We start from the raw sequence: 13,603 nt of genomic DNA, 5'->3' as shown, positions 1-13,603 counted from the left end.
TAGCAGTCAGATGGGCTGGATTCAATTTCCAGGTCTGCCATTTAGGAGCTGTATGACTATAGGTACATTATTTAGCATCTTTATATTCCAGTCTCCTGGCCCGCTTCAAGAGGTTATGAAGATTCACTAAGCTGCTATAGCCAGAGTGTGTGACATAGCCGCCAGCAAAAGTAGACATTTAAACGCTAGCTTCTCTCCATCTTTCTGCTAACTCTGGGCAAAGTTTCCCAGCAAATGAAGACCTCTTAACAATTGTCGTGGACCACTGACAACTGAATGTGAGTCCTTGTGACTTGTGGGATTCCCTGATGAAGCACGTCCCCCATAGCATGGTCTGCAAATTGCTAAAGAGAGCTATCAACTGGCTTAAAACAAGGCTAGAAGGGGGTTCCGGGAAGGAAGCCCAGGCATGAAAAGAGCAGAGACCTCATTTTTGTCGGTGACATTAGAGGGAAAACTTCTCGGGGCTCACAGGCAGGCTGGGCGCAGAACGGATGCGCAGGAGAGGACGGTGAGGGCTGCATTCGCACGAGCCCATTGGAAGCGCGGGGCTGCACTGCGGGCTGGTGGGGTGGGGAGGGGGCAGGGGAAGGCTCTGGAGATGGATGGGGGCCGGCCAGGTGCACGGCCAAGCCCCGCGCAGGAGGGCGAGCCCCTTCCCAGCTGCGACTCCACCGCCTTCCGCGCGAGCCGGCCGCCTTCTCCTACCTGATCTGGTTGTCGCGGAATTTGTTGAGATGCGGTTGGTTGAGGTAAATGGTGCGGGCGGGTGCCTCCAGCTGGTCTCCAACAGACGTGGCCCGGGACATCTCATCCTCTGCCTTCTTATAGCCCAAAGAAGAACGAACTGGTCCTGCAGAGACAGGGCGCAGGCAGAGAATACGACACAAAGAAGTCAACTGCCAGGCGGGAGGCGGCGAGCGCGGGCCGCGGGCGGGCGGCCACCGGCGGGGAAGGATGCTCGGGCGAGGCGGGCGTCGCCTATGTACCTTGGCTCCCCCTGGAGACGCCGCCGCAGCCCCGGTCGGCCCCGCCCCCGGCCCCGCCCCCGGCCCCGCCCCGCGCGGCCCCCGGCGCTTGTGGAGCGAGCCCCGCCCCGGGTGAGCCGCCCCCAGCTCCTGCGCTCCCTCCCTGCAGGGCCCTGGCCGGGCTGGACGCCCAAGCTGTGTGCGAGGCCGGGGACGGCGATCGCGCGGGGATGGCGGGGGCGCCAAGACCAGCGGTACCCCCAGCCATCTGGCCGAGCGTACCCTCTAGTCCTGGGGACTGAGCTCTGGAGCTGGGTTTTCTGGGCTCCTTTGATCTTCCTTAGGAACAGAGACAGCAGCAATGGGAATGCACCCTGCAAGCAGCCACCGCAGAAGGAGATGGCGAAAGCACACCTCTGGGCAGTAAAAATGGGCTTCCCAGACCCCAGGGTGAAGAGCTTGCTCCCACCATGGTCTGCAAGGGATCCACTGCTCTTCTCCCTACATGCACCTGGAGAACTGAGTACACTAGCTGTCCCAACCCAGCTCTGGACCAGCGCGCCAGCTTTCATTTTATTGCTTAAATTACTGTTTCTGTGGCTACGTGGCAAGCCAGCCTAGCTCAGTATTTGATTTCAGTCCTATGGGTCAAGCCTTTTTGGGTGGCCCCAAACCCCCGCCCCCCAATAACCTTCACTTGAGACGTTCCAGCCTAGACCTAGAGAAGGATCCAGGTATTACTGAAACTGGTACAGGCACGTAGATCCTAACCTCATCTCCAACTCTAAAGCAGCATCCTTTGTTAGAAGGGGCTGCCCAGCTTGAGAAGTGACCTTCAGAGGAGAGGCGTCTTTTCAGAAAAATTAATACCCTACAGATGAAGCCTTACCTTGTTTTTCTTAAATATACATTAGCCCTCTAATACTTGCCATGCTTTCCAACGATCAAAGAAAGGGACGTTGCACATCATTAAAAAACTGACATCTTACACAAGCAAACCTTCACTTCCCTGTTACAAAGAATACTTTTCACTGTCATAGAGAAACACTTTGAAAGAGAAAGTTTTGGCTACATCATCTTTTTAAAGTGATTAGAAGGGTGATAATCTTTATCCTAAGAAAGGGACAAGCGAAATGTAAACTCGTTTACTGAAAGCTGACATATTATTCTGAATATTAAGTAAGAGTTAAGTCTGAAGTGGGCTAAGGCTTCTCCCTTCACCCAGATGGGGACGCCTAGTGGATGCAGGCTCCGGGGCTCAAGCCGGGTCCCTGGTCACAGGCCAGGCACACTCTAGTTTTCCTCCTGCTTTTTGTGTGTGCCCACAATGCCCTGGCTATTCCTCACTCAGACATGATCCCTCACCTCCTTCCCTCCAACCTCCCAGTCTCGGGGGTCTTTCTGGCTCCATGGGATACTGCTTGGTCCACTACTCATCAGCAAGCAGCAGCAGAGAGCAAGAATCCCTTCTTCAAGACTGTCTGGCCCACCAGCTGGGGCTCCCGGACTGCAATAAGGGAAGGACAGGTGTTGGAGCATTTGCTGATGTAAGACAGATGGAGAATATTTTTGAAGCTAGCCTATATGGAAGTACTGCTTTTCTCTCTGCCCACTTACCCTGCCTTGTCTTCCTCCACAGTACCAGATATCATCATTACCTGAGTTTATTTATGGATGCTCTGTCTCACTGCACCCAGAAGCCCAAGCTCCAGAACAGTAGGGACAGGCTGGGTTCACTGAACAGTGCTTGGTCAAAGTGGTTCATTGCTCACCTAGTGGCTCTCAGTTCCCCTGTGCATTCGTATTACCAGTGCAGCTCTCACAATGTTCCTGGGCCCTGCCCTCTCAGATTCTGTGGTCACTGTGTTTTGTTTCTCAAGCTCACTAAGTGATGCTGATGAGCACCCAGTCAGGATCACTTGTTAGATGCCGCTGAGAACACAAAAACAAAAGATCAGGTTCCTGCCCTCGAAAATGTTCCCTCAATTAAGGCATGAAGGTGTAACCCTGGTTACTTACCAGTGTGTGACCAAGAGTGGGCCCAAAGGTGCTAAGGAGGCTCAGAGGTCAGCAGCTTCTTTGTGCTGGGGGAGGGCAGGTGTTGGAATAGATTCTGAGTACAGACAGAAGAGCCTGGCAATGTGGGTGAGGTGTGGATTCGGAAAGGGAAGGGCATTGTGGGCAAGGGCAAGAAGAGCTTAAGCAAAGGCCCAAGCAGACAAAATTGTATTGGGGCCAACTAAAAAAACAAATCAACCCGGAGGGTCCAAATTGGGAAAAAGGAGAAAAGAAGTTCACCAAAAAAAATAGCCTGTGGCCAGACTGTGGGTGACTCAATGTCAAGCAAAGAAGCTTGAACTTCGTCCTGAAGGTCACAGGAGGCCACAGAAGATTTCTGAGCCAGAGAGAAGAGCATCCAGCAGTGATGGCAAAGGGGGAACAGCAGGAGAGGAGAATTTTCAGATAAGGGGACCAGGTAGGAAATACATTCTATAAACTAGAAGCAAGATGATAAAAGCATGAATTAAATGGAGGATGGGATAAAAGGATGCACATGAGAAACATCTCAAAACAAAACCCTGAGATGGGCACGGTGGCTCATGCCTGTAATCCCAACACTTTGGGAGGCCAAGTTGGGAGGATTCCTTGAGCCCAGGCGTTTGAGTCCAGCCTAGGCAACATAGCAAGACCTCATCTCTACCAAAAATAAAAAAAGAAAGAAAACTCTGCAAGATCTCTGGGGAGGTGAGGTTTAAATGTGTGCACCAGAAAAGGAAGAAACATGAGACCACTGAGGTTTGAAGAAGACTGGGACAAAAGAAAAAAAAAATCACTGATAGAAATAATAACAGGAACAACAACTTTACCAAACAAGAATTTAGATGTTGGATAACAAATATTGTAGTGAAAAAAATTATTGACATGAGTAAATAGTGATGACAGAATGAAGTGGAATAATATCTCCCACTTTCCTACCTAGCATGCTTCAGGCCAACACAGCTTTCTATACCACGGCAGGGGAAATCTGGGGATTTTTTTCTAGGTAGAAATAGTTATACCACCCCGCACCTGTCCCTGAGATTCAGATAAATTTTTTCTACCTCAGTGGCCTCATCTCAACCTAACCCTGTATTAGAGAAAAACATTAATATTTTCAAAAAAATTTGTGGAAAACATATTGCCTAAGGAAACATTATACCATCTACAGCAAAGCACATTATGACTAAGGTTTCAAATTCAGACTCATGAGATAATTCTGAGTTAATGCATTTTGCAAATACCACCACATAAAATGAGTATATGCTTACACCTCCCCCATATAATCAGGCACCGTGTCAGCAGAGAGTGGGAGTTCGATAAATATCTATTAGTTGAGAAAGAAACCAAAGGGAAGGGAAAGAACTAAGAGAACAAGAGTAAGCAAAGAGAAAAGCACTAACTTTGCTCCCACCCTGCAAAGTGGAAATGCAGACAAGACAGTGGAAGGTCAAGGCCGTGAGGGCAGAGACGTCGTCTCGTTCACAGCTCCATCCCTGGATAGAGTGCCCTGGACCATGCCTAGCACACAGTAGGCAGTCTGAAAGAATATGCCCAATGAATACATAAGAGGCTAATGTAGTAGGAGCCTTTTAAACTGAACCAGTCTTTTCCTTGTCTGTCTCCCTTGAACCAGACCTCTTTCCTCATAAAAGCCAGGCAGCCCACGAGCTGGGTCATACTGTGCAATCCCGTCTACTTGTTACAGCTCTTTGGACCAGGGATGGTTACTTGGTCCAAATTGGGCCACCAAGGGTCTCTCTTCTGGGAACTTTGACATGGGAACTAGTAGGGACCATTTCTGCATGTGGCTGACCTATTAGCGTACACACACCAGGTCTCTAGATGGCCATCTTCTACCCTCTGAGTGGCCCAGGAGACAGAGAAAGGATTTTGTGTGAGATAGAGATGGGTCAGCTGCATGGAGAGCTGTGGAAACAGCCCCAACAGTTTTTTGGGTCCTAGGTCCAGTCCTCTCCAAGATCCCAGCTGCATTGGGGGGTGTGGGTTCCATGAGCCACCACTGGATCATTCTATAAACTTCTCATAACCACACATCTTAACTAGTATGGTAAAGCAGTATGCAGAGAACCTGTTTTCCCCTATAAGATGGAAAAGCAAGAAGTGTTAAAGAGGAAGGACAAATTCCTATTGACCTGTAGATCACCACCAGGTGCCCAGGATTTTAGATAATCTGGCACAGATGCTGTTAGATGCCACAACCCAGACCCAGGAGGCTGAATCTGACAGAGGAGAGTTTTCACGGCAACATCTGGGCCAGTAGGTTTTGATGAAGCCCCAAAGTGGGTGGGAAGTGCAAGACTAATGAGATAAGCACCCCTGTCTTCCTCCTCCTGCCTTCTGAGTTTCTGCCCGGGGTTGGAGAAAACAGAATGTTAGGAAATCAAGAGAGATGGTAGAGAATGCCCACCAGAGACCAGCAATAAGAGGACAGGTGAAGAACAGGGAAGGGCAGAGGAGAGCAGATTGGTTACAGTAGACACACCAGTGACCCACAGAAGCATGAAGGGGTGGAAGGGGAGGGACGCTCACTAGGCTGCTCCAGTACCTCCAGCAGCTCACCTTCCACCAGCTCTAGCTCTCTGGCTGATGTCTCCTCCCTGCACTTTGTTCACTTCATTGTACAAAATGTATATTCTCATATTTTTAACCTTCTAAACACGATTGGTCATGTTTTTCATTTCACTGAACAACTCAAATTCCTCATGATTTCACTCACTTAGAATGTGTGTGTGGCAACAAGAATGTGGAAGTCCCTGGCGAGGAAGCAGGGACAATGGCGGACCTCACATTGTCAGGGGAGCAGGTAAAAGTGAGAGCAACACCCAGTTTCTATCCATTACATAAACCAATTCCATGGAGATGGTTTTGGGGAAGAAAATGAAAAATGCTGACAAGTTTTTGAAATTTGCTCCAATATATTAAATATTATAATAATATGTATGTATTAGTTTATTTATGATAACTTTTATGTAACATACATAAATAAAAGCATAAACTAAATAAGTCAGGGAGTTAAGAACTTCAAATAAGGGATTAAACACGAAAGAAGAGTCAACGTAAGGGCCAATTATTACTGTTTCATTGCCTTAAGTAACACAGCAACAAAATCCTTAACTCCAGACTGCAGTATTTTCACGCTAACTTAATTCAAAATGTTTAAAACTCCAAAACATGCTTGAGACACATCTAGTCCATTTCCCTGGCAAAGAAGTTTCATTATCTCAAAAAAAAAAAAAAAAAAAAAAAACACTTTGGAAAGAAATACCTTCATCTTCCTTCCTACACCAGTCACACAGGCCACCCTCACCTTCCTCCCATCGCCAGTCACACAGGCCACCCTCACCTTCCTCCCATCGCCAGTCACACAGGCCACCCTCACCTTCCTCCCATCGCCAGTCACACAGGCCACCCTCACCTTCCTCCCATCGCCAGTCACACAGGCCACCCTCACCTTCCTCCCATCGCCAGTCACACAGGCCACCCTCACCTTCCTCCCATCGCCAGTCACACAGGCCATCCCACGTCAGTCAGGCTGTAACTGTGCTCCTTACGCACAGAATGAAAAGTCAAAGTGGAGTCAGACCGGGCTTGGACACTGTTGTGCAATAATATGTCTGGTCTTTGTCTTCAGTTCCTGCGTGGCAGCCTCTAAAACCTGGAATTTCCCAGTGATAGGAGCATCTTTGTTATTCATGGTGGACCCCTCTGTGCACACCTGAGTTCATGCTAAGATGATGACTCATGGTGGGTTGCTCGATGGTTTAAGAATGGGGTCCAGCCATCCCAGAAAGGCCAATCATGTGGTTAGAGGGTTGGGGGTCTGAGCTGGGTGATTCAGTCTGACCTTCCAACCTCTGCGGAGGGGAAAGGGGGATGGAGGTTGAATTCATGTGACCAATGATCCAATTAATAATGCCTACATAATGAAACCCCAAGAGAAACCTGTGGACACTGAAACTCAGGGGAGCCTCCCAGGTTGGTGATTTACATCAATACGCCAGAAAGAGACACACCTTGAAGACACACAAGCTTCATGTTCAGGACCCTCCCAGACCTCAACCTCTGTGTCTCCCATTGGCTGGTCCTGACTTCTCTCCTTTGTAATAAAACTGTAACCATAAGTGTAGCATTTTTCTGAGTTCTTCGAAGGGGCAGTGGGACCCTTGAATATGTAGCCAGTTGGTCAGATGTGCAGGTGGTCTGGGAACCCCGAAGCCTGCAGCTGGTAGTTGAAGCATGGACAGTCTTCTAGAGGACTGTGCCCTTAACCTATAAAGTCTGACCTCACTCCAGGTAGTTGATGTTAGAATTGCATTGCAGACATTTCTCTGTGAACTCTAGAATGATAGAGCCAAAAGGGAAACCTTATTATCAGTCACAAAACCATATTAGCTCAAATGAAAGATATGATTAGAAGCCAGATCTGCAGAAACTTGAACCCAATTCTCCTTTAATAATACAGGCTGCTTCTAGTGAGCTTAGGTAAGCAGGCTACCACCTGAGCCTTGGTTTCTTCATCTGCAAAATAGAAATCGATTACATAAATCAAGGGTTGGCAAATTTTTCTGTAAAGTATCAGTTGGTGAATATTTTAGGCTTTATGGGCCACATACGGTCTCTGTCTTATAGTCTCCTTCTTCGTTCTCTTCTCCCTCTTCTTCTTCACACATCTTTAAAAATGTAAAAACCAGTCTTACTTTACAGGCCATGGTTTGCTGAGCCCTTATATAAATGAAGTTCTTTTGCAGTTCACAGCCTGATTATATCCCAACTCCCAGCTAAATTTCTATTAGCTGAAATTTTCTGGTAAACATAGGTATTCAAACTGTTATTACATGAATTAAGAAGTTGGTTATGTCTTTTTTCTAATGTTTTAGGTACTTGAAAAGTACGTAAAGGTAGTTTTCTCTTTGCCCCCAGAAAAATCTCTAGAAAAACAGTGCAGTCATTACAAAGCCTTTGTAACATGAGGCACGTGCACATGTATATACACACACATTCCGCTCCTCAAAAGAGTTTCAAGTTCAACTATGGCCTCTACCCCATATTTACAAAGATGTTTTATAATCCTTCAGAACACAGACACATCAAAAGCAGTTCAGCCATTGGGGAAGCACTTGGGCTGATTATTTCTCCTAATCAAACAGACACAATGAAAATGCTGTGCAAATGCAAAATGTGATTATTTTAGCCTTGCCAGACACATTTCGAAGGCCTTTTCAAGACCCTCCTTTGCACAAACCGCATCTCTCCAAATATAGCATCTGCAATCCACTTCTATCCAAGAATTCAAAAGAAATAAACACAAAGGGAAAGCGACACTGATGGGTCAGGATTTTTTATTACTGCAAATACTTGTTGGTTTCTTTCTTTTTTTCAGATTAGAGAAGATGCAAAGAGAGGTAACAGGCTGTGGATTCTTTATGATTTAAAATATTGTTGGGTGTGGAATGCATTCAGTTATTGAGCACCTCCAAGATAGAAGGCATTTTGCAAAGCAGTGGGTAGGGAGAGGGGCATAAGCTTCCATTTTTGCAGCAACAGAGAGCAAGAAATGTGGGAATTCAAAGCACAAAGATGGCTGCCAGTCTCAGTGGGGGCCAAAGAAACAGGGTGATTTCATTCAGGAAGCCATTTGAAGTAGGCTTATAAGAATGATTATGATTTGGCTGTGCAGAGAAAGAGCAGAGCATTGCAGGAGTAATTGCACGTGAGCAGGGACACATGCTGGTGATACTTTATTTACAACCTAGTGGGCTCCAGCACAGTGGGTGAAAGTTGAGCCGTTGTAATTTGAAGCCTTGTTTCCAATAAGTACAGCAATATAAATTGGGCTTCTGTTCCTTGAAACCCATTTTATACCTTAGATATATTAAATTCATCCTGCAAATTAAATGAAAACAAATATGCTTTTAAGGAAATGTATTTCATATCTAAAACCAAAAACCAACAAAAAAAGAAAAGCTATGCTTCAAACACTCAATTCAGAGTAATTTTTCATCTGGGCTGGATTGGTTGAGGTTTAAAAATACAAGTCCAGTGACTTCTCCTTAGCAACTTCCTCTGTTGCTAGGATAGACATTCTCCATTGTTCTGAGGACCCCAACACTGACCCAAGTTAGGGATACCAGCTTTAAAATCTCATTGCTGATTCAATATGCATAAACACCATCTTCAAACAGCTCATCTAAGAGAGGGGCAGTTTCCTTTGAAGTTGTGGTTTGCCTGTCCTCAGCATATTTTGTTTGTTTGTTTTTGTTTGAGACGGAGTCTCTCCCTGTTGCCCAGGCAGGAGTGCAATGGTGCAATCTCGGCTCACTGCAACCTCTGCCTCCCAGATTCAAGCAATTCTCCCACCTCAGCCTCCCGAGCAGCTGGGATTATAGGCACCCGCCATCATGCCCGGCTAATTTTTGTATTTTTGTAGAGATGGGGTTTCACCATATTGGCCAGGCTGGTTTTGAACTCCTGACCTCAGGTGATCCACCCACCTTGGCCTCCCAAACTGCTGGGATTACAGGCATAAGCCACTGCACCCAGCCTTGTCCTAAGCATTTTGAAGACCCACACAGTTTGGCCAAAGGCACACATGGCTTCACTGCAACCAGCCCCATAGCCAGCCCACCTCCCCAGTGACATCAATGACCCCTCTGCTGCTGCTCCTGAACCCCACCCATGATGACCTTCTTTCCTCAAGACATCAGCTCTGTTCCTTCTCCAGAGACCTGGTTCTTACTTTTCCTTCACCTCAAATGTCATTCCTTAGGCTTTGCTAACTTCTTCCTGTCACTCAGGCATCAGCTTAAATGTCACTTCCCCACAGAAGCACTTTGTGACCACGCCCTAGCTACACCATTCCCATTCTCACTTATTCCCTAACACCACACGTTATTTCTTGCATGGCACATACCACTCCACAAAATGTGTGTGTTCGTTTTCTGTCTTCCAACATTCTATAGGAGCTCCAGGAGGACAGGGCCCATGCTCGTCTTCATCACCTCTGCATCCCCAGGAAATGGGACGCAGAAGGCATTCAGGAAACATGTTTGACGAGTGAATCACGTAAACACAAAATTTCACATTCTGTCTTAAGTGGACAGAGAAAAATGCAATTCTTTAAATTTCGTCTGCAACTAATCTGACCCACCTCCTAAGGCATCATCCAGTATAGATAGCTGGGAAAAAAATGAAAATGTCCAGTTTTGTTTGTAGCTCAGTCCAATGTGAAAAGTTTAGATAAGTGGTATTCAGTCTTTCTTGAATAAGGACGCTTTAGCTCCCAGATGACTTCATTCTCCTCTGGCTTCTCTCTTGAAAATGGTGCTGGGTCCATGGAGGGTAGAGATGGGGGCGTGGGGAACAGTTAGGATCCTTGCACGTAAATGCCTTCTGCCTCCTCTGGTCTGCAGAACAACATCCCTGGTCCCCTTGCTGGCATTTGGGCTATGTCTGTGACTGGTGTCGCTTGGCTTTGTCAAAGGGCATCTGTGTTCCCTAGATGGCTCTGCCTCACCTGGGCTCCCTCTGCAGAGACTACAGAGTCTGCTGTGCTCTCTCTGCCACCTTCTGTCAGCCTCAACCCACAACCCTGCCAAGCCAGGCCCCAGGGAAGCCCCAGGAGCTTTCAGATCAGCTCCCAGACCACATAAGAAGCACAGGTGGGCAGTTTGAGAAAATAGGACCTCCCTGTTGCTCCTCAGTCCCCTCACTTATCCCACATACCTCATCTCTCCGACTGGGGAAACTTTCCCCAGGGAGAGAAATACCAAGGTGTATCTCATTACACTGCTTTCTTTCCTCCTCCCGCCTTCCATTCCACCTTCTGGAAATTAAAAACAGGTAAGTGTTTTAATGCACTTCCCTCACGCCATTCTTCTGGATTCCAAACAATCCTTAAAATTACAGTGACTGGAATTGCAGGTGCGCCCCAGCACATGTGGCTTCTGCAGGGCATGGCGAGTGCACCTGTAAATTCCAGCTCCCCAGGAGGCTGAGGCGGGAGGATTGCTCGAGCCCAGGAGTTTAAGGCCAGCATGGGCAACATAGCAAGACCCTCGTCTCAAAAACAAAAACCCTGCTCACGTATCTCTTCTTTAATATGGGAAATGTTGAGAGTCAAGCCATCCAACTCTTGTAAGTATGAGATATTTATAATATAACTATATAATACAGATTAATATATACAATTAAGTATGGTATGTATTACAAAGAAGAATTAGTCTACAAAGTCTCCTCGTAAACAAAAAGCTGACTTGCCTAATCCTACTATTTTTGAAAGACATATGATGAAAATGCCTTGATGCTTCTCTTGACATTCGTTCTAATCTTTCTCGGGGAGGTGGAGGCTCCAAGCAGATGGAAGTCAGCAGTCAAGTACAAGACAAAAACACATTCATTTGCTTCAACGATCACGCCAGTTTCTCCTGCCAATCAGCCTGTCCTGTTTGCTTACAGTCACTGGTCATATGAACCCAATGCTCTACTTCCATCAGCAATCTTAACCCACTAAATACACGCAGTCAGATTTGAGCAAGTCACTACAGAGACCAACTCATTCACCTTCGTTCCCAACTCCACTGACATAAAATAGACTTTCCCAGTAGGATGGCTTTTCCCGACTCTCTTGTTGAGTTGACATTTTGTGTATCACGTTTTCTTCTCAGACACAGAAGTGAGAAAGTTTAAAACATGAGAAAATCTTTAAAAAAGCAAAAGCACTGCCAAAGAGCTGCATACGGAATCATCTGAATCCAAGGCCTCCACAACCGACTCAGGTTGCCAGGTCAATTTGTTGTCTTTGCCATGTCACTAAGGTGCCATAGACGAGTGTGATGAAAAGCACAACTATTGTTGAGCCTACTACTGTTCTAAGCATCTGTATGTGTAAATCTGTCCAATCCTCATAACAATCATATGAGGAGCATGCTTATTTTTAGAAATAATTTTTTAGAGATAATAAAAATGGGGCAAAGAGTAATTAAGCAACCAGCTCAATGCCCACAGATGCATTTTTTTGTTTGTTACTATAAGAATCATCAATATGACCCTTATCTATATGATCATCGATATGACCTTTTACCTACATAAATCATCTATCTGACCTTTATATAAATGAGCGTGGCATTTCAAAGAGTTTCCTGAAATAGACAATAAAATATCTGTTGACTAACTGAATCTTTTATCTTTATTAAGTTTTGTGGGGTTGTTAAAAATAAAAGTATACTCCTAGAGTCTATGCATTAAAAAGAAATACCAATAGCCATTCCAGACTCACAGGCTTTAGTGGTGGTAGCAGTGATGGTACCGGGTGCTTAAGCCAGGAAAAAGCCAAGTCCCAAATACTAAAGATGAACGTACTCTAGAGCAAGCTTGTCCAACTCGCGGCCCACAGGCCACATGCCGCCCAGGACAGCTTTGAACGTGGCCCAACACAAATCTGTAAACTTTCTTAAAACATGATGAGTTTGGGGGGATTTTTTTTTTTTTTTTTTTTTTTTTTTAGCTCATTAGCTACCATTAGTGTTAGTGTATTTTATGGGTGGCCCAAGGTGGTTCTTCTCCTTCCAATGTGGCCCAGAGAAGCCAAAAGATTGGACACTCCTGTTTAAGATAAGAACATGTGTAAGAATTCAGTAAGTCAAGGAGGCAGGCAAAAAGGCTAAAGCAGACAAGAAGTCATTCCATCACCATAAATTCTGGGCATTCTGTGTGCATAATGCAGTAGTTAGAAAACCCTCTCCCTGCCTTCAAAGGACTTGTAGTCTGGAGAGGAAACAGACCAGTGCAGAATAACTAAGACAGCTTTGAATGTGGTGTATTTCCTTTCACCTAGACTTCCTTCCTCTCCACCGGTTCTCTGCCTGCTTACTACTTACCCCTAAAGACACAGCCTAGGCTTTCTCTCCTCTGAGATGTCTTCCCTCATCACACATCCTCGGGTTGGGTTAGATCCCCCTCCTCTATGCATAGGGCCCCCAGGCACAGGTGGGCAGACAGCAATTCCAGAAAGCACATTTCTCAATCTCACACGACCAACGTAACCATGTGCAGCGGTCCAGTCTGTGCATTTTCCACGTTAGAATTATTCTGCTTATGTGTCTGCCTTTCCAGTTAACAAGATGTCCACTTGTGTAAGTGTGGACTGTGCTCTACTGATATTACCATTCTCAGCACCTGTGAGAGTGAAAGAAGCGGAGACAGTGAGAGCTATGGATGTTCAGAGTCTAAGAGAAAGACTAGTATGTCCAGCTGGGGAAAAGGGTGATTGGTTGGAGAGATTTAAGATGCCTTTCACTGTAAAGTCAGCAGCTGGGATTCATCTAAAAGCTTCCAAAGCAAAAGGTAAAGATGGAGAAGAACATCCCGTGCAGCAAGACAAAGCCATGAGCACATATGCTGCAACATGAACAGCTACGGTCTGGGCTTCCCAGAGTGCCCCGTGCTCTCCTCCACCCCATAGCCAGAGAGACACACAAGAAAGACAAACCCTCCTAGCTCTGGTTCCCTGCATGACACTTCTCTGAAGAGGAGGGCAAAGAGTAGAGAATGGAAAAACTACTTTGATAGACCAACGA

At 46.2% G+C, this 13,603-nt stretch overlaps 1 protein-coding gene across 2 annotated transcripts in view; it reads right to left on the bottom strand.

The window, feature by feature from the left end:
• Positions 1-13,603, bottom strand: part of ATP8A2 (ATPase phospholipid transporting 8A2) — a 651,836-nt gene that overhangs the window by 548,889 nt on the left and 89,344 nt on the right. The window contains exons 1-2 of one of the 2 annotated variants that reach the window (XM_030922373.1): positions 990-996; positions 709-853 (exon numbers count right to left, since the gene is read on the bottom strand). In XM_030922373.1, coding sequence (XP_030778233.1) covers positions 709-809 — 101 coding nt within the window. In that variant the 5' untranslated portion in view covers positions 810-853; positions 990-996. Of the gene's footprint in view, positions 1-708; positions 854-989; positions 997-13,603 lie in introns of those variants that run through there. The other variant, XM_030922372.1, reaches the window with a different exon arrangement.

This window comes from Rhinopithecus roxellana, chromosome 18, assembly GCF_007565055.1.
Source record: "Rhinopithecus roxellana isolate Shanxi Qingling chromosome 18, ASM756505v1, whole genome shotgun sequence".
In the NCBI taxonomy this organism is placed as follows: Eukaryota; Metazoa; Chordata; class Mammalia; order Primates; family Cercopithecidae; genus Rhinopithecus; species Rhinopithecus roxellana.
This window is presented reverse-complemented; position numbering and strand designations above follow the sequence as displayed.